We start from the raw sequence: 25956 nt of genomic DNA on the forward strand, positions 1-25956 counted from the left end.
AAAAAAAAAGAAAGAAAGAAAAAGAAGAACAAACAAAATGTAGAGTCAGCAGAAGAAGGAAATAATAACGATCAGGGAGGAAATAAATAAAATAGCTATTAAAAAAACAACAGAAAAAAATCAACAAAACCAAGAGCTGGTTCTTTGAAAAGGTAAACAAAATTGACAAACCTCTGGCTAGGCTCACCAAGAAGAAAAGAGAGAGAACCCAAACAAACAAAATAAGAAATGAAAAAGGAGAAATCTCAGTTGATACTGCAGAAATACAAAAAAAACCATAAAAGAATACTATGAACAATTACATGCCAACAAATTTGACAACCTAGAAGAAATGCACAACTTTCTAGAAACATACAGCCCACCCTTCTGGAATGCACTCCCCTTAGCCTCGGGAACTTGGCTGTGGGCATCGCACAGAGCAGCCTCATACAGGGAGCAGGCTCATTTGGTCGAGCAATTTCAGCAAACACAACCCCAGGCAAGCCTAAGGGAGTGCAGGGGCCACCAGGCAGGGCTCCTGCTTCTCCCGGGGGTCTACCCGGCAGGGAAAATGGTGTGGGCCCAAGGGAGCACGTGGAGGGGACAGGAAAGGCGGTGACGGAACCCGGGGAACACGTGGGGAAGTGCGTGGGGGGCAGGAAAGGCGGTGATGGACGCAAAGGCCACACCCACACCCGGCACCTGCGACCCGGGAGAGGCTGTAGAGATGAAAGTTGCTTCACCTGGCGTCCGGCGGGAGGGGAAGCCCGCGCGGATTCGACGTGCGGCCCCAGAGCGGCGGGAGAGCCTGTGTAGACCTGGCCACGCGTACGCGGCGGTGGCGGATGGCGTGGACGGCGTGGGCGCGGCGCCGACTGCTCCCAGCGCGCGGAGGTCAGAAGTGGCCAAGTGGCGAGACAGGGGGCGCCGCTCCGGGCCTAGAGGGGCCGGGGGCGGGGCGGGACGGAGGCGGGGGCGGGGTCAGGGCCGAAAGGAGACCCGGGAGGGGGGACGGGGCGGGATGCTGGGCGGGACGCGACCGCGGGGCCCGGGCCGGGGTCGGCTGGGACGTGGGCCGCCGAGCAGGCCGCCGAGGGTGGGAGCGGCACGCCAGGGGCTCTCAGGGACGAGCCCGAGGGTAGCAGCGCGGCGGATTTCCGGGGACGGAGAGCCGCACGTCGGGGATGCCCTGCAGGGGTCGGACTCCAGTCCCCCGGCCCTCCTGCTCAGCGCGTGGGACACCTGGGCCTGCCTCCGTCCTCGTCCCCCGAGGGGGCCTGAGCGCGAACACCACTTGACCCAGCACCTCCCGGCTGGCTGCCACCTGCGCCCCCGACCCCACCCGAGCGGCCAGGGACCGCGCCCCCCGCAGAGGCTTCCAGAAGCTGCCGCGGGGGAGGGCGAGCCTCTGCTGTTCCCCGAAAGCATCGGCAGGCATGGCGATTCCCGGGGGCGGGGGTGGGGCCGTGGAAAAGCGGAAAGGAGGGGTGGCAGCAGGTAGGGGGACCAGTGAGGGCTGTCAGAGTGACGTCATGAGAAGCGCGTGGCTCGGGGACCCCAGGGGATTCTGCAGGGTCTCGTCCCTCCCTTTTTTCACTCCGTATATCTTCAGTTCTCCAACAACTCCCCGAGGAAAAGTGTTCAAAACGTTGCGATTCCAAGCTTCAACCGCCTCATCCTGAGGCGACTCCTGGAAGCGCCCCGGGCCGGGTGGATGTCTGGAGGGCTGCGATCTTCACAGGAAGAAGGAAAAGAATAGGGGCTGCTGTGATCCATGCGGGGGTCCAGGCAGTATGCTCTTGGCTTGATAAGGGGTGATTTGCGTTCAGGAAAGGAGAAGGGCGGGCCTACACAGCTGAGAGCTGTGAACATGTTGCAGCTCAGTCCATCCCACCAATCTCTGAGTTTCAGAAATGTTTTCCGTGTCGTTCCATTTAGCGGTTTTGGACTATTTCGTCCATATGCTGTTGAGATTTTTTTGTTTCGTTTTCTTTCCCGAAGGATTTACATTTTTTCTCTTTGGAATATCCTAGGACAGGCGTCATACAGTGTTTCTTTGGTAGTCCCTTACGTTACTTTTTTCTAAATCAAAACTGAAATGCAGCTAGATTTTCTCTTGATCGCTTATGATAGTGAGAGACAAAATGACCCATGAAGATGATACTATCAGCCATTTGCGGGATGCCTCTCCTGCATCCAGCATTGTTCTAGGTTCCTTCTCTATTCGGTCCTCTGAGGTGTTGTGCCCCTCCCCCCCACCGCCATTGGCTCACACCCCAGAGCACCCAGCTGCTGATCCAGTTTCCATGCTCTTCCTCCTAAAGATTTCAGCCACTGAAGCCAACAAAAACAGTTTCATGAAGAGTGGAAACCAGCAACAAAGGAAAGGAACTTGGGCGTTAGGTTTCTGTTCTTGTTTCTCGCACGCCTTGCGCTCCAGGTGGGGTGTGTACAAGCAGAGAATGGATTCTCAGGTGGCAGAAGGTGGAGGAGGGAGCGGCATGGCGTGTGGGCCCCACGGCCTCTGTGTGGTCAGTGTGTGCATGTGCATTTCCTCTCGACCCTCGAGGACCTCGGTTTAGATACATCTTTATGAAAGGGGGCACGACACTCCAGGAAGGCAGGAGCCCCGACTGCAGGGTCCCAGGTTCTAGCTGAGTGGCTGTGGACTACTATCGTCCACCTTGCGCACTCCAACTGCCTCACCCTACAAGGGGGGCGGCCGGGGACCTGGCATTGAGCATAGGATTTCACACTGCTTGGGGGGGCTTACAGCATCACCCACGCCAAGCACTAGACAATTAGATGCCCCTGTAAATTATAGTACTGGTTTATATTACACTTTTGGCCAAAACTTCTTTTCCAGTCTCCAAATGGACCCTCCCTTCAGCAAATGGGCAACAGTCACTCCAGCCTCCCCTAGGAGCTCATCACTCACTTCTGTATCTATCACTCGAGTTCATGAAAATCGGGTGCCTTTTCTCCCCACAAACGAGTCACCTGTGAAGCCTCACTTCCGCTTCAGTTTCTCACTGTCTCGCTGTGTCAACCACGGCAGCATGATGATGCCGAAGACATATAGGAAACATTTTAAGCCGTGGGATAAAAGCACCCCCAGTCACAATTACAGGGATCAAAACAGTCGAAACATTTGGACTTTTCCCGATACCTTAAGTGTTTCAAAGTGGATTTCTGCAGCGAAGGGTGGGACCCAGCTCTTGGTTTCTGCAGGCAAAACCTTTCCCAATGGAAACTCCAAGGTCACCATGGATTATCTGCACAAACACATCTGGGGCCTTTAGGAGACTGTCGGAGAAACAGTCTGCAAGTAACAACTTGACAACAAAAACAAACAAGACCATTTCCAAGTGTCCAGATGCACCGCTCTGGACACACCCACCAGTCCTTCCTACGAGCAGTGGCTGTTCATAAAGAAACCCCGGGTACAGTCAGCGTGGGACCTTCACGTGTGTGTTACCATCTGGCCCGTCCAGGTTGCAACCCAGAACACGGGGGAGCAGCCCAGAATGGTGACGGAAAGGCGGTCAGAGGGGTGTCTTTACACTCTCGGTTCACTGTTCCGGCTTCTTGTGGCCCCATTCAGGCTCAGATGTCTACACCTTCTGCCAAGCCAGAGTCCACAGACCCTGGATGGCTGTCTTCCTCCCTACCCATTGCAGACCAGGAAGCTGCTGACGGAGTTCTGATTAGGAAGAGGGTTGAAAGTTTTCACCCAAGAGGTGCCTTCCCCAGCCTCAGGCTTCTTCCCTCTCCCTCCCTCATCTTGCTCCAGGGCAGCCCGATGTCCCACTTGTCATCACCCCCAGCATCCCTGGCTCCAGCGTCCCGACATCACCAGTGCCTCCCCACAGCGCACTGCATGACCCCCTGCACGAGAGGCTTTACGGGTCACTGTACACGTACTCAGCCCCTCTCCCTTGCTGAGAGTTTTCCTTTGGTCCTGTTCCTGTCTGCAGGTGGACCCTCCCTAGGACCCTGTGTTGCTGCTTCACTTTTCATAACTTTGCACTAAAAGGTGAGCTGCCTAAGACCCAGGTCTTTGTCAGTTTTGTCCCCTGATGCATTTGGGGGGCTTAAGTAGTGCCTGACATCTAGTAGATGCTTCCTAAACATTTGGCGAATTGAATTGGATTGAACTGAGACCTGTAACTACGCAGAGCTGCTGTCTGGGTTTCTGGCCCGTCAACAGGTGAACACTTCCTCCCGCAAGGTTGGAAGAGGTCTGAAGAGTCAGCCCTTCCACCCTCCTATGGCCTTACAGGATGTGTTCCAGGACATGAAGAGCCTTTGCTTTTCCCGTAGTTGATCAGCTGGCCAGGGTCCTGAACTTTGCTCCCAACTCAGCCAAGTCTCTGGCTGCCTCAAAGCCTTATAGGACCAAGTGCAACATGCGTAAATAATGAAACGTCTGGGTGCCTACTAGCTGCAGGTTGTCTGCGCTGGTACATTCCATGCCTTAGCTCACTTAATCTCAGCAGCTCTGAAAATGGTGTTATTCCTACCATTTCACAGATTAAAAATAAAACCCCAAGGGACTTTCCTGGTGGTCCAGTGGTTAAGACTCCGCACTCCCAATGCAGGGGGCCTGGGTTTGATCCCTGGTCAGGGACCTAGATCCCGAGTGCTGCAACTAAGACCTGGCGCAGCCAAATAAATTAATTAGTTTAAAAAAAACCCAAACCCTGAGGTTTAAGGGTATTAAATTAGTTGCTCCAAATCCATTAGTGCAGTGTGGGACAGTGGTGGAAACCCAGGTCTGTCTGACTCCAAATCCAGCATCTCTGGCCCTTTCATTTCTAAAGGGTCTGCTCAGTATTTTAGTCAGACAGCCTAAAGCAGCCATCCTCAAACTTTTTCATCTCAGGACCCCTCTGTACACTTAAAAGTGACTGAAGACCCAGAAGAGTTTTTGTTTCTGCAGGTTATGCATTTGAAATTAAAAGTGAGGACATTTAAAGATATTTGTTAACTGATTTAAAAATAACACTAGAGTATTGCATGTTAACATAAATGTTTTTATGAAAAATACTTTTACTTTCCCAAACAAAATATCTAGTGAAAAGAGTGACATTGTTTTACACTTTTACAAATCTCTTTAATGTGCTTAGCAGAAGACAGTTGGGTTCTCACAGCACCTTTTGTATTCAGTCTGTTGCAATATGTTGTTTTGGTTGAAGGATTGGCAAAACTCTGGCCTCACATAGATATGTAGCCAGAACAGTGTGGAGTATCTTAATATCCTTCTCACATAATTGTGGACATCCTTCTTTGATACTATGCCAAAATCCAACAAATGGTAGTTTCTTAAAAATGAATTGCAACGTAGAATCTGAAAATGAATGTTTTTTATCTGTTACATGAACATGTATGGTCTGTTTGGCACTTGGAATGGGTCTTTTGCCCTTGCATGATTTTGTATCATTCTGCATCCATCATTTGGATAAAATGCTGGTTCACTGAGTCATGTAGACCTTCTCAGTATACGGTGGAAAGCTCCACCATACACTCCTTGGAAGATGAGCCTGAAAAAGGCAATTAATGTTATAGTGTATAAGTTTTGACCTTGCAAATTCCCTGAAGGGTCTCATGGACGCTCCAGGGGTCCTCTGACCATACTTTGAGAACTGCTGGTCTGTAGTATAAATTGAATGGTCATTGACCACAGAGCCCTGTGAGAGGACACAAAAGAAATAAAAAATTAAATCCAATGATCCTAACACTTAAAAAGAAAAGTATGTTTAATTCAGTATGTGAAATTAAGGAAAGGCAAAAAAAAAAAAAAAGCAGTGAGCACTTAATTTTACAAAGCAGTAGGAAAAACCAAAACACTTTGGGTCTCATTCTCTGTTTGTGTACATATGTGTGAGTGAAGATGCCCAATCTATGCAGCTACTCATGACCCCAAGTCCCATCCATGCCATGGCTCCTAGACCAGCCTCCTGTGAGCGGAGGGTAGCTGGAGAGTCTGGGATGACGAGAAGCATGTAGGGAAGAGAGGCAGCAGCGAGAAAGAGAGGCTTGGTGGAGGCCTTGAAGGAAGAGCAGGATACAGTGTAGTGGGGGAGTGTGTCCAGGTTGAGACAGGACCACAAACTGTTCCCTCCGATCTCCCTGAAGAAGGGTGAACACAGCTTGCAGTGTGGGCAGCCAGTCAGAGACAAGGGCAGGCTTCAGAGGGGGCCACTCCGGGTTTCAAATGGCACTTGACCAGGGTGTCTTGTGTGCTGCGTTGGCCAGACTGAGCTGTAAATGTGCTTCTATGGCACCGTCCATCTCTGTCATCTCTCCCCTACAATACACCTACTTCACTGAAGTATACTTTATATATATGTGTGTGTAAAATACACACATAGCTCAATAACTTCCACCCAAATAAAGAACTTCTCCATCGCACCAGTAAGTTTTCCCCGTGCCCTTTCCCATTGAATATCTTTCCACCCCTGTGCTCAGAGGAAACCACTATTCTATCTTTTTTCACCACAGATTAGTTTTATCCACTCTTGAACTTCATCTAAATGTGATCAGTCATTCAGTAGGTATGCATATTGTTTTTGAGAGTTATCCATGTTGTTGCACTTATCAGCAGTGCATTCTTTTTTATTGTTTTATTTTTTATTTTTTATTTTTTTGCGGTATGCAGGCCTCTCACTGTTGTGGCCTCTCCCGTTGCGGAGCACAGGCTCCGGACGCACAGGCTCAGTGGCCATGGCTCACGGGCCCAGCCGCTCCGCAGCAGGTGGGATCTTCCTGGACCGGGGCACGAACCCGTGTCCCCTGCATCGGCAGGCAAACTCTCAGCCACTGCGCCACCAGGGAAGCCACCTTTTTAAAAAAAAAAAAATCAGTGAGTATTTTACCCTAAGTATACCACAATTTGTTTATCTGTTTTCCTGTTGATGGACTTTTGGGTTGTATCTGGGTTCTGACTATAATCTTCTGTGGATACTATGAACATAAATGAATGCAGTTTGTTTTCTAGGGGAGAGCCTTGGGGTAGAGTTGCTGCGTTGTATGCTAAGTATATGTTTAACTTTATTGGAAAGAACAGCAGAATACACATTCTTCTCAAGCTCACATGGAATGGTCACCAAGATAGAACACATTCTGGACCATAAAACACACTTTAACAACTATAAAGTAATAGAAATTATACAACATCTGTTGTCAGACTATGATGGAATTAAAGTAAAATTCAATAACAGAAAGATATCTGGAAAATCCAAAAATACATGGAGTTTAAACAACACACTTCTAAATAACACATGGGTCAAAGAAGAATTCTCAAGAGAAATTTTAAAATATTTTGGACCAAATGAAAATGAAAACACAACTTATCAAAATTTGTGGAATGCGGCCAAAGCAGTACTTAGACAACATTTACAGCATTGAATGCATGCATTAGAAAAGAAAAAAGATCTAAAGTTAATAATCTAAGTTTCTACCTTTGGAAACTAGAAAATGAAAAGCAAATCAAATCCAAAGTAAGTACAAGAAAACAAATAATAAGAATTAAAGCAATAAAATAGAAAATAGGAAATCAATTAAACCAAAAACTAGTTCTTTGAAAAGATCAATAAAATTGATAAGCCTCTAATCAAACTAAGATAAAACAAGAGAGAACATAAATTACCAATATCAGAAATTAAATTGAAACCATCAATACAGATCCTATGGACATTAAAAGGATAATAAAGGAATACTGTGAACAACTTCTATGCCCACAAATTTCATACTCTAGATGAAATGGACAAATTCCTTAAAAGACACAATTTGCCAAAACTCACACCAGAAGAAATATCCAATTTGAATCAGCCTATATTCATTAAAACAATTGAATCAATAATTAATAACCTTCCAAAACAGAAAGTACCAGGCCCAAATGGGTTCACTGGTGAATTCTGGCAAACATTTAAGGAAGAAATTGTAATAATTCTCTACACTCTCTTTCAGAAGATAGAGGGAATACTTCCAACTCATTCTGGCAGGCTATCATTACCCTATTATCAAAACCAGATAAAGACATTATAAGAAAAGAAAACTATAGACCAGTATCTCTCATGAACATAAATGTAAAATTTCTCAACAAAATATTAGCAAATAAAATCCAACAATGTATAAAAAGAATTTTACACCGCAACCAAGCAGGCTTTATCTTAGCTATGCAGGAGTGAATCAGTATTCAAAAATCAATTAGTGTAATCCATCACATGAACAGGCTGAAAAAGACAAATCACATGATTGTATTAATAGATGCAGTAAAAGCATTTGACAAAATCCACCACACCCACAATACAGAGTTCATGATTAAAACTCTCAAGAAACTAGAAATACAGAGGAGCTGCCTCAACTTGATAAAGAATATCTACAAAAAAACCTACAGCTAACATCGTATTTAATGGTGAGAAACTCAAGGCTTTCCCACGGAGATCAGGTACAAGGCAAGGATGTCCCCTCTCACTACTCCAGTACTGGACATTCTGTCTATTCAATAAGACTAATAAGAAAAAGAAAGAAAAGGTATACACATTGGGGAGGAAGAACTAAAACTGTCTTTGTTCACAGATGCCATGGTCATCTATGTAGAAAATCCAAAGAATCAACAAAAAAACTTTTGGAACTAAGTGATTATAGCAAGGTTGCAGGATACAAAGTTTATCAATTTGACATAAAAGTCCATCTTCTTCTATATATCAGCAATGAACAAGTGGAATTTGAAATTAAGAGCACAATACCTTTGAATTAGCACCCCCCAAAATGAAATACTTAGGTATAAATCTAACAAAAGGTGTACAAAATCTATATGAGGAAAACTACAGTACTCTGATGAACAAAATCAAAGAAAAACTGAATAAATGGAGAGATATTCTATGTTTGCAGACAGACTCAATATTTTGAAGATGTCAGTTCTTCCCAACTTGATCAATAGATTCAATGCCATCCCAATCAAAGCCCTTATTTTTGCATGTTGGCAAACTGATTCTAAAGTTTATTTGTAGAGGCAAAAGACCCAGAATAGCCAACACAATATTAAAGGAAAAGAACAAAGTCAGAAGACTGTCACTACCCGACTCCAATACTTACCGTAAAGCTACAATAATCAAGGCAGTGTGATATTGGTGAAAGAAAAGGCAAATAGATCAAGGGAACAGAATAGAGAGCTCAGAAATAGACCTGCGTTAAGTATAGTTAACTGATCTTTGACAAAGGAGCAAAGGCAATACAGTGGAACAAAGATAGTCTCTTTAACAAATGGTGCTGAAACAACTGGACATTCATGTGCAAAAAATGAATCTAGACACAAATCTTTTTTTTTTTTGTGTGTGTGTGTGTGTGTGTGTGTGTGGTACGCGGGCCTCTCACTGTTGTGGCCTCTCCCATTGCGGAACACAGGCTCCGGACGCGCAAGCTCAGCCACCATGGCTCACGGGCCTAGCCGCTCTGCGGCATGTGGGATCTTCCTGGACCGGGGCACGAACCTGTGTCCCCTGCATCGGCAGGCGGACTCTCAACCACTGCGCCACCAGGGAAGCCCTAGACACAAATCTTACACCCTTTACAAAAATTAACTCAAAACTATAAAAATCCTAGAAGTTAGCATGGGAGAAAACCTATGACCTTGGGTATGGTGATGCCTTTTTTGATGCAATGCCAAAGGTACCTTCCATGAAAGAAATCATTGATAAGCTGGACTTATTAAAATTGGATACTACTACCCTGAAAAAGACAATGTCTAGAGAAATTGTAAGGCAAACTGCAGACCTTTAGCAATCTGATGAAGGACTGTTATCCAAAATATACAAAGAACTCAAAACTCAACAACAAGAATACAGACAACCTGTTAAGGTGGGCCAAAGACCTTACCAGACACCTCACCAGAGAAGACACACAGATGGCAAATAAGCATAGGAAAAGGTGCTCCACATCATATGTCATCAGGGAAATGCAAATTAGAACAAAAATAAGATACCAAAACACACCTATTTGGATGGCCAAAACCTTGAACACTGACAACACCAAATGCTGACAAGGATGTGGAGTAACAGGAACTCTTATGCATTGCTGGTGTGAGTGCAAAATGGTCCAATCACTTTGGACAATAGTTTGGCAGGTTCTTACAAAACTAAACATATGCTAACCATACGATCTAGCATTTGTACTCCTTTGTACTTACCCAAAGGACTGGAAGATTTATGTTCATATGAAAATCTGCACCCAGATGTTTATAGCAGCTTTATTAATAATTGCCAAAACTTGAAAGTAACCAAGATTTCCTTTAGTACATGAGTGGATGAAGAAACTAGTATGTTTAGACAATGGAATATTTCAGTGGTGAAAGGAAGTGAGTTATTAAGTCATAAAAAGATACGGAGGAACCTTAAATGTATAGTACTAAGTGACAAAAGCCAATCTGAGAAGACTATACACTGTATGGTTCCAACTACATGACATTCTGGAAAAGACAAAACTACGGAGACAATAAAAAAATCAGTGATTGCCAGGGAGTGGGATGGAAGGATGTCTAAGCAGGGCAGAGAGGTTTTAAGGCAGGAAATCACTCTGTATGAGTCCATAATGATGAATATATGTCATTACACATTTGTGCAAACGTGTGCCAAACCGACAGTGAGGTCTAACGTGAACTAGACTTTTGGTGTTTATGATGTGTCGGTTCATTATAATGATGTGTAGGTTCATCAGCTCTTACAAGTATACACTCTGGTGGAGATGTTGATAATGCAGGACAGGAGATATACAGGAAATTCTGTATCTTCCCCTCAATTTTGCTGTGAACCTGAAACGGCTCTAAAATATTTGTGTTAATTTAAAAAAAAAAAAGGACGTCTAATATGTTTAGGTCCCAAGACATTAAGGTGTGGTGGAGACCATCCCCTGCTCCGAATGCCTTTCATTTGTAACCCTTGTTGGAAGAAGGAAACCAAGGTTGGTGAGGTTGGTCTTTATTACCTTTAACTGGATGATTCCTTCCCTGTTTCTGGTCTTCCCCCTTCCCAGGGTCCTGTAGATCCTCCCGTTTCCTGGGCTCTGCCCCATGAGCAGCCTTCTGGGCCCTCATCTCAGATCAGCTCCATCACCCCACTCCCCTTGCAGGGTGCTGCCACCTCCTGACTTGCCGTCTCTTACCGTGGAATCAGTGGTTTGTGCGTTATCCACGTGTTCACCAGAGACCTGTGAGGAAGCCCCTGTGTGTCAGGCTCTGTTCCAGACCCTGGGGTCCCAGAGATGCTCACAATGAAGCCCTGCCTTGGTGGAGCTTATATCCTGCCGAAGGAGACAGACAGTAAACAACCCCCCAAACAAGGAAAAGAATTCGGATGGGGACAAGAGCAGAGAAGAGCCATGGGGAGTGACGGGTGGGTCCGGGGAAGCCCTCTCGGAGGAGCCCCCTTTGTGTGCAGATGTGACTGTCAGGAAGGAGACATTGATAGCCTCAATCACCGGTCTCAAGGGTCGTCTGAGGGCCTTTTGATGTCTTCTTCTCCGTATATTTTACATCTCCTGCTTGTTTTCCTCTCTCACTGTAACGTCCTTCTAACACCCCAGCATCCTGGTGCTCTCCACTAGTCTGAGCTCGCCATCTCTCTGTGCCCCCCTGTGGAAGCGTACCAGGAAGCCACATTTTACCCAAGGGCCCTTGTTAACCCCCCGAGTTAGAGCTGAGGAGTCTGACAGTAGACTCTGCACACTAAGTAATCGGGAGCCCAACTCCATTGACGTAGACGTTAACCTCAAGTGAACAGCTTGTGTTGAATTATATCCTATTTTGAATGGACTGGGTTGTCCAGGGATTTTCAAGCCTTGAATATATACAATTTTAAAAGATGGTCCCGGTGTGGTAATGACTCAGACCCCTAGCAAAAGCAAACACATATCTTTTCTGGAGAAAATTATTTTCACGAGCCTCAAGACATTCTTCTGTATAGTTTTTTAAATGCACTCTCCAGTGCACATCCAGGAAAACAGCTTCCATGCCTTTCAGACAAATCAAGACCATCAGATGTAGGCTGTTTACTGGGTAGGCTGATGATGACTAATGAACTGAAAGCAGCCTTTGAGATACCTTCAGGAAACAGAATTTTATAAAAAAGTCATTAACAGTTTTGAAAAAGAACCCAATAGAATTTCTGGAAATAAAAAAAATACACAGTAACAAAAGCAACAAACTCAAGGAACAGGTGTAGCTGCAGATTCCATAGAGCTGAACACGTAATTAGTGACCTGGAGGGAAAGTCAGAAAAAGCTACACACGGAGCAAATAAAGACAAAGGGTGAGTGATGTTAGGGAGACCCAGTGATAAGGTCTCACAGCTACAGGAGGAGAAGAGGGGAAGTTTGTTTCCAGAAATTTCTGGACATTTCAATGCATTTAATCTCCAGCTGTATGATAAATAAGAAAAAACAGAATTGACTTAATTGTAAACAAGTTAAACCTAATTATGTAAAAAAATATTTTTAAGTCTTAACATTTTATGTGCTACAGCTTTTTGAGATGGAGAATTAAACTTAGGAAGCAAAGTTATTCACAGATACAAGTAGATGGAACTTAGGGATCATGACTATTAAACTACTATTATTAGAGGCCCTGGAGTTGTCCTGTTGCTGTGATTTAAGCAAGTAGATAAACTCACAGAAGGAGCAAGTATGGAGTCACTTGGAATCCTGGAGAATCCTGGCTCACTAACTGATGAATTTTGTGACATTTGATGTTTCACTTTGCCATTTGCAAAATGGTTCAGATGTCTTCCCTTTGGCCTATTGTGTGGTTGAAAAAGATTTCTCAGTGAAACGTCCAGAACAGAGCATGTCCCGTGGTGGGGGGGCTCCATGGCTGGAGAGTGGTAACTGTCATGAACAGTCAGCTGAGTTCAAAGTGCATGTGGAAAGTAAACATGGACTTATTTACAAAACACAAAGAGACTCACAGACTTAGAGACCAGACTTATGGTAACCAGGGGGAAGGGCGTGGGGGAGGTATAGAATAGATTAGGAGTTTGGGATTGACAGGTACACACTGCTATATTTAAAATAGATAACCAACAAGGACCTACTGTATAGCACAGGGAACTCTGCTCAGTACTCTGTAATAACCTAAATGGGGGAAAAAAATTGAAAAAGAATAGATACATGTATATGGATAACTGAATCACTTTGCTGTACACCTGAAACTAACACAACATTGCTAATTAGTATACTAATTACTAATACACTCCAATATAAACTAAAAATTTTTTTTTAATATTAAGAAAAAAGTTCATGTGGAAAGTAAACATGCAAGAATCGCTAGGAAACACCTAAGCAGAAGGAAATAAGGCAGAAAGAACAGAATATAAAGTCAGACATGGACACGATTACACATGGGACTTAATATGAGGAAGGGGCATTTCAGATCAATGGAGGGAGATTTTCATTCAACAAACAGTGAACAGCTGGCTGGCCAGCTGGAGGAAAATAAGTTTGGATTTCCATCCAAATTTAATCTAGAGGGATCAAATATTTTAATTAAAAAATGAGAAAATATGGGGAAAGGGAGGGAGAAAAATGTCCTTTCTAAGCAAAACAAAGCTCAACAAACTGTAAAAAATAAAAATAAAAAAAATTTTTAACTGCCTAGGGGGAAAATTTTCATACTCAAGAACAAACGGGGAAGAAGATTTTTTATTACCTACAATAAGGAAATAATAAATATAGGATTGTAAAAGCTATAATACGCAATTTAGAATTATATATCCATATGTACAGGAGATGTCCCTTTGTGTAGAAAGCAAGGGCACTTTACACTATATTTATATATGCGAGGGTGTCCCCTCCCTTCTCAGCTCCTTGCTATTTTGGTTGCTTCACATCGAAGTGTTTTAAGGAAAGCCTCTTCTTTTTTTTCTTTTTTTTTTTTTTTAACACTCCACACTTCCAGCACAAGGGGCACACTTTCGATCCCTGGTAGGGGAACTAAGATCCCACATGCCACATGGCATGGCTAAATAAAATAAAATAAAAGAAGAGAAAAAGAAAAAAAAAGAAAGAATGGTTAATTGAGACCTTAGAGTACCATCCCCTAACCAGCCGTGCCAACTTGGATTGATTTGTAGGGATTGTGGACACTGTGTTGTAAAGGGTTCTATGATTTCATCCAGGCTCAGTAGGAAAGATGCTCAGTTTGGGACTTCCCTGGTGGTGCATTGGATAAGACTCCACTCTCCCAATGCAGGAGGTCCAGGTTCGATTCCTGGTCAGGGAACTAGGTCCCACATGCATGCCGCAGCTAAGTTTGCCTGCCACAACTAAGGAGACTGCGAGTTGCAACGAAGGAGTCCTGATGCTGAAACCAAGGAGCCCTGAAGCCACAACTAAGGAGCCCGCCTGCCACAAATAAGACTCGGCACAACCAAATAAATAAAAATCAATCAACCTGTTTTTTAAAACAGAACAGAGTCACACATTTATTTTTATTTTATTTTTGACTGTGTTGGGTCTTCGTTTCTGTGTGAGGGCTTTCTCTAGTTGTGGCAAGCGGGGACCACTCTTCATCGCGGCGCGCAGGCCTCTCACTACCGCGGCCTCTCTTGTTGTGGAGCACAGGCTCCAGACGCGCAGGCTCAGTAGTTGTGGCTCACGGGCCTAGTTGCTCCGCGGCATGTGGGATCTTCCCAGACCAGGGCTCGAACCTGTGTCCCCTGCATTAGTAGGCAGATTCTCAACCACTGCGCCACCAGGGAAGCCCCAGAGTGTCTATTTTTTTTTTTCGGAAAGCCTCTTCTTAAACGGCAGTGCTTTCCCAAAGTAAGCAAGTAAGGTGAAAATCAAGCAGTAAAAAATTATCCTTGAAAATCCTTTAAAATTTTTTTTTAATATATTTATTTATTTATTCATTGGCTGCTTTGGGTCTTCCTTGCTGCGCATGGGCTTCCTCTAGTTGCAGCGAACGGAGTATACTCTGTTGCAGTGCATGGACTTCTCGTAGCGGTGGCTTCTCTTTGTTGTGGAGCACAGGCTCTAGGTGCGCAGGCTTCAGTAGTTGTGGCACGCGGGCTCAGTAATTATGGCTTGCCGGCTCTAGAGCGCAGGCTCAGTAGTTGTGCTGCATGGGATCAGTTGCTCCGCGGCATGTGGGATCTCCCAGGACCAGGGCTCAAACCCGTGTGTCCTGCATTGGCAGGTGGACTCTTTTTTTTTTTTTTAATATAAATTTATTTATTTATTTATTTTTGGCTGCGTCGGGTCTTTGTTGCTGCGCGCGGGCCTTCTCTAATTGCATTGAGCGGGGGCTACTCTTCACTGCAGTGCGCGGGCTTCTTATTGCGGTGGGTTCTCTTGTTGCGGAGCGCGGGCTCTAGGCACGTGGGCTTCAGTAGTTGTGGCGCACGGGCTTCAGTAGTTGTGGCTTGCAGGCTCTAGAGCGCAGGCTCAGTAATTGTGGCTCACGGGCCTAGCTGCTCCGCGGCATGTGGGATCTTCCCAGACCAGGGCTCGAACCCGTGTCCCCTGCATTGGCAGGCAGATTCTTAACCACTGTGCCACCAGGGAAGTCCCCAGGCGGATTCTTAACCACTGCGCCACCAGGGAAGTCCCTGAAAAGCCTTTGAAATGAAACATGCACAAACACAGCTGCGGGGCAGGGGAGTGGGGCATGTCAGTGAATACAACATCCATCCGGGTCTGTTTTGGCAAAATCTCAGGATTACCAGTAGACAAGCCCAGCAGTTCTTCTAGGAATTTATTTATCGACTTGTTTCACATAAGTGAAACATTCTATGTGAGAGGTTTTCATTACAGAGTAGTAATCCTAACAAAAGGTGGAAAAGAAACAGCTGGTAAATTGTGGTCTATCTTTGCTGTAGGATGCTCTGCAGGTGTGGAAAGAAAGAGGAAGAGCTCTGTGTACACAAGCAGCTCACTCTCCAAGGTATCTTGAGAAGCGAGATGTGGGTCAGAGTGAGAGGATGTTACGGCTTGTTAAAGTGTGGGGGGAAGATACTCTTATTTGTTGAATATGTACAGGACACCCAAGAAATGAATAACCTTGGTTCTCTATTGGATAGAGAGGATGCAGGAGTAGGAAGGTGGTTTATCACTACCTACCTTTTAATATACGTTTACAAATTGGACTATGTATATATATTATCTAGTCCACAAGTTATTTCTCAAGGCTACTATAATCAGAAAAAAAAAAAGGCTAACAACTTAATAGAAAAATGGGCAACGTATGTGACTAGATAGTTCCTGGAAAAAGAAATATGCACAACATAGGGAACTCTACTCAGTGCTCTGTGGTGACCTACACGAGAAGGAAATCCAAAAAATAGGGGATATATGTATACGTATAGCTGATTCACTTTGCTGTACGTATAAACTAGCACAATATTGTAAAGCAACTATACTCCAATAAAAAAACAATAAAAAATTAAAAAAAGAAATACACACAGATCACAAATGGCTTTTAAACTTATGAAAGCATGCCAAGGTCATCACTTTAATGAGAGAAGCCAATTAGAACAATACTAAGATTTTTTTTCAACAATAGATTAGTATAGATCAAAAAGTTGGATAATACGGTGTGTTGGGAAAGGTATGAACAAATAGGCATTCTCATATGCTGATGGTGGGCGTGTAAACGGGTATAACTTCTCTGTTGAGCTGTGGGAAGTATCTGGTAAAATTCAGAACTCACATACCCTTTAATTCGGTAATTCACTTCTAGGAATTTGTTTTAAATCCACCCCAATATTTATGCCAAGATGGATGCACAAATGTGTTCATTGCGGCATTATTAATAGCAGAAAAGACTGAAGATAACCAAAAATGTCCTTCTGCAGCCTACTTAAGGAATAGGTTCATGCAACAATAGAATATGTGGTTAAAAGATCCATAATCCAACAGTAAAAGATGGTTCATCAAACAATAAAAGAATAGAATAATAAAAGAGTAGAACAATAAAACACTAAAAGAATCCAGTGGTAGAATAGAATACAGGAGTCAAGTAAGCAGGCCAAGTCTGTGTGTGCTTATGTACTATGCTCTCTGAGATATTATAAATAACGTAAAAGGTTAAGTTGTGAAATAACATGTACAACATGATATCTTGTGTGTAAAAAGGATGAGGGAAATATGTATGGGCTTGCATAAGCAGAGAATAGCTCTGAAGGCTATAGGGACAGTGGCGGTCTCTGAGGAGGGAACTCTGGACCTGGGGGTGGGGGGCACGTACCTGTGGAGGGGACTCTTATGGATCAGGCTTGCTGTGGGGAGAGGGGCTATTAGAGAGAGAAGAGCTTTGAAGATGAGCCAGTGGCCCAGGGAAACATGAGGTTGGGAGGGGGAGTGAAGCAGAGGGTGTATTATTTTTCAGTGCACGTTTATTTTCAAAATTTTAAAAGTAAAGTGGCTTTATAGTATGCTCAGGGAAATGCAATAGCTTTTTCATTTTTATGTGTTTCCAGTCTTCTTATATGCATCAGTGTCCACTGGTTGTTCCTGCTTTTTCACTTACATGCATTTCATGTACATTTTTCATGTGTATTACAAGTAATGTTTGCCCCGATACCTATCATTTTATACACTGAGATATCACCCACATCCTTCAGGATGACTACTATAAAAGTTTTAAAGAACAGAAAATAATGTGCTGGTGAGGATGTGGAGAAATTGGAACACTTGTGCACTGTTATTAGGAGTGTCAAATGGTGCAGCCCCTATGGACAACAGTATGATGGTTCCTCAGAAAAATGAAAATAGAATTACCATATGATCTGGCAATCCCACTTCAGGTATATACCCAAAAGAACTGAAAAGATATTTACACACCCATGTTCACAGTGGCATTCTTCACACTAGTTAAGTGGTGGAAACAACCCAAGTGTTCATCAAGGGATGAATGGAGAAACGAGATGTGGTCTATCTATACATGTCATGGAATATTATTCAGCCTTAAAAAGAATTGAAATCCCATCACCTGCTACAACATGAATGAACCTTGGGGACATTACACTAAGGGAAATAAGCCAGTCATAACAAGACAAACACTGCATGATTCCACTGATATGAGGCATCTGAAGTAGTCAAAGTCTGGAAAGAGAGAATAGAATGGTGGTTACCAGGTGCTGGGGGAAGGAGGTGAGGAGTTGGTGATTAATAGTAGCAGAGCTTGAGTTTTGCAAGATGAGAAAGTTCTGGAGTTCTGTTGTGCAATAATGTGAATATCCTTAACACTACTGAACTGTACACTTAAAAGTGTATATTTTTTAATTTGGTAAAAGGTGATAAATTTTATGTTATGCACTTTTTGACCACGTTTAAAAAAAAAAAAACAAAAAAACTGAAAGCAAACCCAGAGACAAAAGCTCCATATCTGAAATGAAGTGAGCTCAAGACAAAGGCGAGATTCTTGGCAGATGAAACCAACACGCCCTTTAATGAGCTGATTGATGTGTGTTATGTAATTGTTAGGCACAGTTTGAGAATGACTCCTGAGTATATGCTGTAGAGCAGCTCAGAAAGGCATCCACACTGAAACGAGCCATGCTCGGGCCGGGTACGGTTCTAAAGTCCTGGGGAAGGACTGAGACCCCTGTCTTCTGTTCCCTCTGATTTAGAAGACAGCAGGCAGAGGGTGACCTAGAAAAATAAGGCCACACTGTCCACAGGGCATGTGTCCCCAGGCCCCCTGGATGGCACCGGACGGGAGCTTCTCAGGAGGCAAAGACGGTGGTAGAGGGCGGGTCACAGCCAAGCCCCCCGTGACACCCCAGGGTACTTTGCGTCACTGTGGAAGCCTCTGGGCTTTCTCGGGGGAGCAGAACTGCAGGAGCCAGTGGACACCGAGGGTGGCGACCCTGCCCCTCTGGAACTCTTTTTCCACAAAAGTGACCAACTGCCCTTGGAGCCTTAACTTACCCTTGGGAGCCCGAGGCCTCTGTGACTACAGTGGTTTCAAAAGCTCTGTAAAACCTGATGGATGTCTGGAATGCAAGCCCACATGTGGCCTGGAGAAGCAGCTGCTCTTGCTTGGACGTGGGCCATCTTCTGGGAAGCCTAACTCCCGCCAGAGCCTGGCCTCCTGTAAACCCAAGGACCTGCAGGCCTGCCACCCTGACCATGGGGCCTGGGACATCGTGCTCACCCTATTTTCCCTGATCAACCAGAAGCAAAGGAGGAAGCCTGCTGGGCTGTGCAAACAGCAGCGGGCAGGAAGTTAAACAGCCTTCGAACGGGGACCTGGACTTCGAACCTGGATTTCCCTGGGACTTGGCTTTGACGTCTCAAAGGCTCAGAGGATGCCTGATATGCCTATCTCGGCGGTCCCTTGACTTTGTGAGACATTCGATTGGGGTCTGGGGCCGCCGACCGTAAAGGGACGGCGACCTCCCTTCAGAGCAAAACCCGCCCGTTCTCCCTGCTCCCCAGTCAGCCTGGGCCGCCGAGCCGGACCTCGAGGGCGCCTCCAGCGCACCTGCCCCGCGCACCGGCCCGCCCTCCCCGCCGCAGACCGGCCCCCGGGGCGTGTCGCCCAGGGGTCCGCCCAGTCCTTGCGAGGCTCCGTCGGTCGCCCTGAGCTGCGGCCCAGGCTCCGGAGGGTCCGGAGCCGCAGCTGGAAGATGCGCCCCGCGGCTGCCGGTGAGTGCGGGCGGAGGGAAGGGGGACCCGGCATGGGAGACTCGTCCCCCCGCCCTACCTGGCACCCGGCACGCTGAGCCACAGGTGGAGGCGGCACGGGCCGGGAGGGAGGGGCTTCTCTGGGACCTGAGCTCAGGAAGGCGCCCAGCGAATCCAGCAGGGGCAAATGGGCTGGGGTTTCCCGCCGCCTCCCTGCCGGTCGCCACTGCCCCAGCTGCGTGCAGGGCCGGGGTGCGGGCACATCAGTGACTGTGACGGTTTGCCTGGAAAGTAGGTGTTGGCTGAGCGCAGCTACAGCAGGACCCAGGGAGGCCCAGGGGGAGAGGGCTCCCTCCAGCCGAGCGCAGGTGCCGGTAGGGGCGCGCCCCGGCCCCCGCCCCCATCTCCGACCTTCTGGACCGGGAGGGGCGCTGCGGGGCGCCGCTTAGAGGCACTTGCGGACTCCGCCTGGGGCTCCTCGGGCTGCCGTCAGGGTCATGAGCCGCAGGTCCACCTGACCAGCTAGGGAAATGATGAAAAGTGCGGAGACAGGGAGACAACCCCTTTTTGGTCACCAGCCTGTGGGTGGGTGAGAAGTGGGGACTCATTAGCATGGACTGTCCCTTATGATAACAGCCCCGGTAGCATCTTTCTATAAGGCTTCCCCCCACAGACCATTCTATCAAACTACTTGAGCCTGAGAAGATTTGGGGGGAAAAACAGGAAGGAGGAAAGAAAACCTCCGACTCTTTCCCAGCCGTTCCATCTCCCACTGCGCGCCGTCCCGACGGTGGCCTCCGTCCGCCTCTCCTGCCCGCCTGCCTGCCTGCCTGCGTATGCAAGGCGCTCCGGGGTCCTGGAACCGACGGCCTCTGGCACACATTCCCTTTCTAAGTGGTTTTGCTCTTTCTTCCTGTAATCTGAGGAATCTGGAGTCCTCCCAGAGCAAGGCAGCGTACTGTGCAAATATTAAAGTTGCTGGAAAGTTCTGGAAAGTTCTCTTGGCCTCTCTAGGGACCAGCTCCCCACCTGTCTCAGTGGCAGGTCATTGCCTCCAGGTGTTTGTTTGACTCTGTGCTCTCCTTCCTTCCTCAGTGGCGTTCTGGTTGTGCGGTCTCACTGCTCAGAAAGTTCTGAGCACCCCCTTTCTGCTCCAGCCCCAATGGGTAGGAAAGCCAAATTTTAAGACTTTTTATTTGTGTAAAGTATTCAAGTTTTCTACAAAACCATTTATTCGTGAACAGCACTGTCTCTGGTAACTTGTGTGCATTGTAGGATAAATGCAAGGAGATACATATCTCTTTTCTTGGGAGAAAAGATCTCCCTGGGGGCACTGACTTTCATTACCGCTATTTTGGAAGAATTTTTTTCATTATGCCTGTATTATATACTTATCGTCCAATTTTGCTGCTCACTTAGTGGAAAATGGTGAATATGATCAGATTGCTTTCCTTCCGTCCACAGCTTTTTCACATGCAGCCCTTGTGATTCATTTGTGAGCTATGTGGTCCTTTCATATCAAGGTTTGAGGTCACACCAGCTTGGCATATATCCAGGTGTGTGGCTGTCAGAGAAATTACTCACAGAAGCTCAGGGCCACATCACTTTTGATTTTGTGAGCTAAAGATTAGGTAACGTTCGTGGAAGCAGCATTTCCCTCGATGCTTCAGTCAAGCCCCAGGTCTGTCCCATGTAGGGACACAGCTCACAAGAAGGACATTCAGACTAAAGGGATGAAGTAAATTAAGCCACCACCACCCTTCACAAGCTGGAGGAAGCTTCCCAGAGCAGTCATCCTAATTCCTCAAAATTAAGGGCGTTGGCATGTGAACTTTGGAAGGTGGGTTACTTTGCAAACCTGCTGAGGTGTTCACTGTGACACTTCCCAGCCCTACTGCCAAAAAGCCTCCGTCAGCAGGACAGTGACAACAGTGGACACTGGGGCCAGCAGAGCCTGGAGCCACAAAGCAGCTGCACCCCAAGTCTGGCATATCCACCCCTCAGGGACAAGAGGCGCAGGTGTGCCTGCCTCAAGTCGAGGGAATGTGGGTTCCTGTGGGGAGGTGGCCAGTGACAAAGCTCATCCTCATCCACTTCATGTGGAAGGAAATCCCTCCAGAGTGTGGCCTTATGGGTTCAGAATGGCCCTCTGCAGCACCCCTGGGTTGGATGGGAGGGGGATCCTGAAACCCCCCCTTACCTGTAGCCTGCCTTCGTGTACACTGGCTTCAGGACTGCTTTGTCCTCCAGCCTAAGTGAAGTGTCAGGGCCAGCCTGAGACCCCCAAGAATCTGAGGATGGAGTGAGGGCAGGACACACACACATGCACCCTAAAAGAGAGCCTCTGAGGAGGAAGTTCCGGCTTCCTACCTGTGCTCGGGGTTGGCCTTTGCTCTAATACTCACGGGCGCCTGCTGGGTGGAAGTGCTTAGGATGTGTCCATGGGCTGATGTCGACTTTATTACCTTATGAGAAAAGGCCGGATCCCGGTCACAGAGCCACAGAAGGTTCGCGGACTCTGTGTACTTGCCCTGCCTCCCCACCAACTCTGAAGCTGCTGGACCCCTCCTTCCAGAGCAGGTCCTCCCCCCGCCCCCCAGAGCTGTCTTAGCTGAGTCCCTGAGCCCTCGCCTTTCCCAGGACAAATCCTCGCCCGTGCCCGCCCCATCCCGGGTTCAGGGTCCACCGCCAGCCCGTGCCCCAGCTTCTCACGGTGAACTGGTCCCAGTGCGCGCTGCTGGGTCCGCCTCCCTCCCCGAGCTGGTTCTGGCTCCAGTCATGGCTTCCGCAGCCACGGCAGGAAACCTGGCCTGGGGGTCCGCCGCTGCGCCTCTCACCCGGAGCACAGACGCTTTGTAGCCTTCCCAGGAGCCCTGGAAAATGTCCAGGGAGGGGTGCCTGTGGTCCCACAAGCCCGGGGCTCACAGCGCGCCTTGTGAGGACGCGTGGGCTTTTATTCTCTCCCGTTGTCTTCCCTGTCACTTCCACCCATGTGTCCTTGTCCACCTGGGGACCAAACCGTGCCTCCCTTCCATGCGGGGAGGAAGGTATCTGAGAGGTGACATCGTGCTCCCTTTCAGTCATCTCCGAATCAAAAGCAACTCTTCACTCAAAGATCTCACGCGTGACACTCCGAAGATCTGAATAATCTCTGCTTTGCCAATTTTCTTCAAATACGACACTTGGATGAAATAGTCTGGCTGTGGTTCGACACACAGGACCCTGAACTATTGTTTTTGAACCTGAGACTCTTATCGATGCTGAATCCATGTTTCCAGCAGTCAGATCACACTGTTCACTCAGGGTGCATCCAGCGGCGTTTTCTGGAACATCCTGTGACCCTCGCACCGTCCTAGTTATGCGGGCACAGACCTGGAGGGGAGAGCCATGGTGGGCAGCGCCGACAAGGCATGTGAAGGGCTGACCTGAGGGCGCCTGTGCAGGCTTCACCCAGGAGGCCACAGAGCCGCACTGGAGTCCTTGAAGGAGGGGACAGGTGGCCAGGGGTCTGGAGGAGAGCGCCCTGGGGGCCGAGGGACAAACCCGTCCCCAGGGTACAGCAGGAAAGGGCAGCCACTGCAGTGGGTCAGCACGGCTGGAGCACAGAGCAAACAAAGGAATCTCCAGGACAGCGCACCGGCTTCACCTGTTGTTCTCACTGTGTTTTCTGTGGCTCGTTTTTCCGGCTCGGAGATGTCCCTCCATCCTAGGACCTGCAGCAGCCACGCTGTCTCAGGCATTTCCCAGAAGGAAGCCATCTCTGCATTACGTTCTAACCATCTTAGGGACTGCGTGGTTTGGAAAAGAGAAAGAAATCATTGATGTTGAAATATGCACTTGAAAAAAGACCAAATGGTCCAGGTGAGACAGAGGCATCCCATTTCACCAGGATGACTACCTAAGCTAAGCAGCCGCCCGGCAAACACCAGCAAATACTGACCCGATATAACCTAACCAGTGGGGGGAACCTCTAGGCGCTAGGCTTGAAGAGGGAGCCTAGATCCAGGGCTCAACACGGCCAGACTGACAGACAGAGGTGTGCGTTTCATCACCGCCTGGAGAGAGAGGCCCCCCCCCGGGCTTGGTGCTGGAGGGCTGCGGCTGCACATTTGGAAAGGGGGCCGGGGAACACCCACTGGTCTCTGCTCAGGGCTCTGGGCGGGGAGACACCAGCCCTCTGACACCCACTGCGTGTCCAGCCATTCAGGTCAGCTCCGACACTCAACACCCACAATAAGCTCCAGAGCCCAGGGGTTAAGGGCAGTGCCCTCCACGAGCTGCCCTGTCTTCAGACGCCAGCCATGGGCTTCGGGTGCCACCCACACTTCTGACCAGCTGGCTACATATCTGGGGGTTCCCACAGTTCCTGGGGGGTTCAATAATTTGCTAGAACAACTCACAGAAACACTGAAAGCATCACTCTGCTTAAGATTACAGTTTTATTCTAAAGGATACAAGTCAGGTGGACCAGCCAATTGCAGGGACATACAGGGTGAAGAGGAGTTCCGTGCCCACAGTCCTGGGCATCAGGGTGCATCCCTCTCCTGGCACATCCGTGTGTTCCCCACCAGGAAGCCCCCAGGCTTCTGAGTCCCGAGTTTCATTGGGGTCTTATTCTGTCATTGGTCACAGGACAGCTTGCCTGCCCTTTCCCCTCCTGGAGGTCCGGGGGTGGGGCTGAGGTGTGGGCTGGCTGGCCCCTCCCTGGAAGCTATCCTAGGACCCACCCTGAGTCACCTCATTAGCATAAACTCAGGCGTGGCTGAAAGGGGCCCCTTATGAACAACAGCAGACACTCCTATCAGGAAATTCCAAGGGTTTCAGGAGTTCTGTGCCAGAAACTGGGATGAAGATGAGATATATTCTTTATTCTACCCCTTTGATAGATAAGCACCCCGATAAGCACCCCACGCGGGGAGCACGTAGGCTCTCTAGGAGCGAGAGAGAAGAGCTAAGATGCTGCGGGCCTGAGGAGACCGAGGCCGTAGAGATGAAGCAAAGTCTATGCAGGTCACCCCAGCAGGACTGGCTGGTGGATCCCACTGAGGGCTGGCAGGGGGACATACGAAATCAGGAAGAGGCCCAGACAGCTGCCCCTGTCCTGGGCAAGATGTGGGGCAGGAACAGACCCGGGGAGCCGGGGAGAATCAAGGGTTTCATGTGGGACGTGCTAAGTGCCAGGCCCTGCGAGACGTCCCGGGTGCCGAGAGGGACCAGCAAGGGGACACCCTTGTCGGGAGCTCAGAGGGTGGTCTGGATCTCAGTTCATCGGGGATCCTGCGGACAGAGCCAGGCTGCACCGTGTGAGGGAAAAGCCAGCAGAGACAACGTGGGAGACGCCCCCAGCCCGCCCCAGGAGTGTGGGTGCTGCCCAGGGGGGACATGGACGGGTCAGGACCGTCATCGGGGGCCTGGGGCTGGCAGCCTGGAGGCTTTGGAGGCCTAGACCAGCACAGCTGCCCTGAGCCGTGGGAGGAAGGTGAGGCCTGGAGGCTGATCCAGAGGACGGTTATTTCCAGATGCTCGGCCTGAGAGGGGACAGAAATGAGGCCGCCGGGGCGGGTGTGTGGTCAGGTGGGGGGGCTCTTCCTCTCGCCTCCCCTCCCCCCTCTTGTTTTACCCTCTTCCTTCCTTCCTTCCATCCATCCAACCATCCATCCTCTTCTTATTTCTTAGGACGGGACGTATCAGTACATAAACGCTGATGGGGCCATCCCTGAGGTCTCTTTACGCAGGGCCTTGGGCCATCCCTGACTCTTGGCAGTGTTGGTAATCCTGCACAGTCCTGATCTGTGAGCTATTTAAGGAGTAAAATCTGTAAGACCCGGGGGCAGATTGTCTGTGAAGGAACAGAGCTGTCCCCTAGGCCTCCTGTAACCCAGGAGCGGGGCAGTGTCTTTTCCTGCAGAATTGAGAGGATGGTTCTGGAGTTGACAAACTCTCTGCAGGGACTTTCTGCCGCCAGGAACCTTGGGTGTCCTCGCAGCCTTGTCTCTGAGGATACTGACAGTCTGGGGACCTTTTCCAGTGTCACGGGGCGGTTGTGTGCGCACGGGCACCAGGTACCATCCTCAGCACTGCTGACACAGCAGTAAACAAAACAGAGCTGCCCCCGCCGCCCCCCAGAGCGTCCGTCTGCTTCCAGGAGCTTCCAGCGGCTCACGAGGGAAGGGCCGCTTCTGTCCTTAGGCCCCTGTCAGGGCCGCCTGATGAGTCCTTGACCTGAGCCTCTGAGGACGCTCTGAGACTCAACACAGCAGCAAATAGGGAAACTTGATCTGGACGGCTTTCACATCCTGTTCTTGGTACCCGCTCTTGTGGCTCCACTGAGTGGCCCCGGGCCCTCACCGG

General features: G+C 48.1%; 1 protein-coding gene across 2 annotated transcripts in view; it reads left to right on the forward strand.

Moving 5' to 3' along the window:
• Positions 1-824: 824 nt before the first annotated feature.
• Positions 825-25956, forward strand: part of FAM3B (FAM3 metabolism regulating signaling molecule B) — a gene marked incomplete at its 5' end in the record, with an annotated part of 54771 nt that continues 29639 nt past the window's right edge. The window contains one exon of one of the 2 annotated variants that reach the window (XM_079704696.1): positions 825-915. In XM_079704696.1, the coding sequence (XP_079560822.1) occupies positions 825-915 (91 nt within the window). Of the gene's footprint in view, positions 916-19591; positions 19627-25956 lie in introns of those variants that run through there. The other variant, XM_079704697.1, reaches the window with a different exon arrangement.

This window comes from Hyperoodon ampullatus (genome assembly GCF_949752795.1).
Source record: "Hyperoodon ampullatus genome assembly, chromosome: 5".
NCBI lineage: Eukaryota > Metazoa > Chordata > Mammalia > Artiodactyla > Ziphiidae > Hyperoodon > Hyperoodon ampullatus.